Raw genomic sequence first — 1,091 nt, forward strand, 5'->3', positions numbered from 1 at the left:
AGTATCCGGATTCCCAGCTCCTTGGCACCTCTGTCGCAGAACTCGGCGGAACCGAAGTCAACGAGCCTGAAGTGGTTGTCGACCCTGCTGTACGTCACGTTCTTCGGGGTGATGTCGTTGTGCATCACGCCCGATTTGGCGAGGAAAGTCAGAGCCTTGCACAGGTGCAGCGCCAGCGTCCTGACGCACGGAATTATCCCGTGACCGTATCTCAACGTTTGCCGATCGCATCCTTCGTTCGTCATCGTTATGGATACGACGACGTTGTTCTTGAACGTGGCGCCGAGTAGTCGGGGCGTGAATTTCCTCTCGGGATCCATCCGTTTCAGGTGTGCGAGTATCGCCGTTTCCTTGCTGCCGCTGAGATAATCTCGGTCGGAACCTAACTCCAAGATTTTTTTCTCCACGATCCTGACGTCGTCCTTCATTGATTGTACCACGCCGTAACTTCCGACGCCGTACACTCGAATCGCTCCGAACTTGGAGGCGGTGTTCGGCAACGATTCGTACTTGGTTTTGCTTATTTGCGTATTTCGCCCGTCGTTCCGTTCGTCCCGAGGAGATGCCATCTTCGTCGAAAGTCTATCGCTGGCAACGAGGAAAGGAGGAGTCCAAGAAAGCGAAGAGAACGGATGCGAGATACGAAGCGCTTGTATCCGAACGCAAATGGGTGATACTGTAACGGTTTTCTCCAGGAGACGATTGGAGCGCTCCGCTGCCTACCTTGCACGTTACTCCGGAGACGATGTCCTACAAAATGGCGAGCAAACCTAGCTGGAAGGTTATATTGGGCGAGTACGCGTCGCACCCGCTGAGCGTCCTCGGGGTCACGCTGCTGCCGAGTCGCAACGACAACTCGAACCTCGCGTTCGGCGAAGTGTTCGACTGGCCGGACGGCGTCGGGCGTTTCTCGGACGCCGGTATGTCGTACGACGAAACGAGAGACTCCGTGATCATCAAAGGGAAACCGATCAGCAGGGCGGATTCGTCTATATCGAGCATGACTCAAGATCGTCGAACGTGGAGGTGCCGGCGACGACGACGTGGACGACTCCGGACGGACGACCTCCGAACGACCGAGGCGCCAACCT

General features: G+C 56.4%; 1 protein-coding gene across 1 annotated transcript; it reads right to left on the reverse strand.

The window, feature by feature from the left end:
* Positions 1 to 28: 28 nt before the first annotated feature.
* LOC117099911 (dual specificity protein kinase CLK1-like) lies at positions 29 to 569 on the reverse strand (the record flags this gene model as incomplete). Its single annotated transcript, XM_033239429.1, has 1 exon — positions 29 to 569. A coding segment is annotated over exon 1 (541 nt), but the record flags the coding sequence as incomplete, so codon positions are not given.
* Between the last annotated feature and the right edge of the window lie 522 nt (positions 570 to 1,091).

The sequence above is a fragment of the Anneissia japonica genome, unplaced genomic scaffold, assembly GCF_011630105.1.
Source record: "Anneissia japonica isolate Jap-2015-1 unplaced genomic scaffold, ASM1163010v1 scaffold8911_len1084_cov83, whole genome shotgun sequence".
Lineage (NCBI taxonomy): Eukaryota > Metazoa > Echinodermata > Crinoidea > Comatulida > Comatulidae > Anneissia > Anneissia japonica.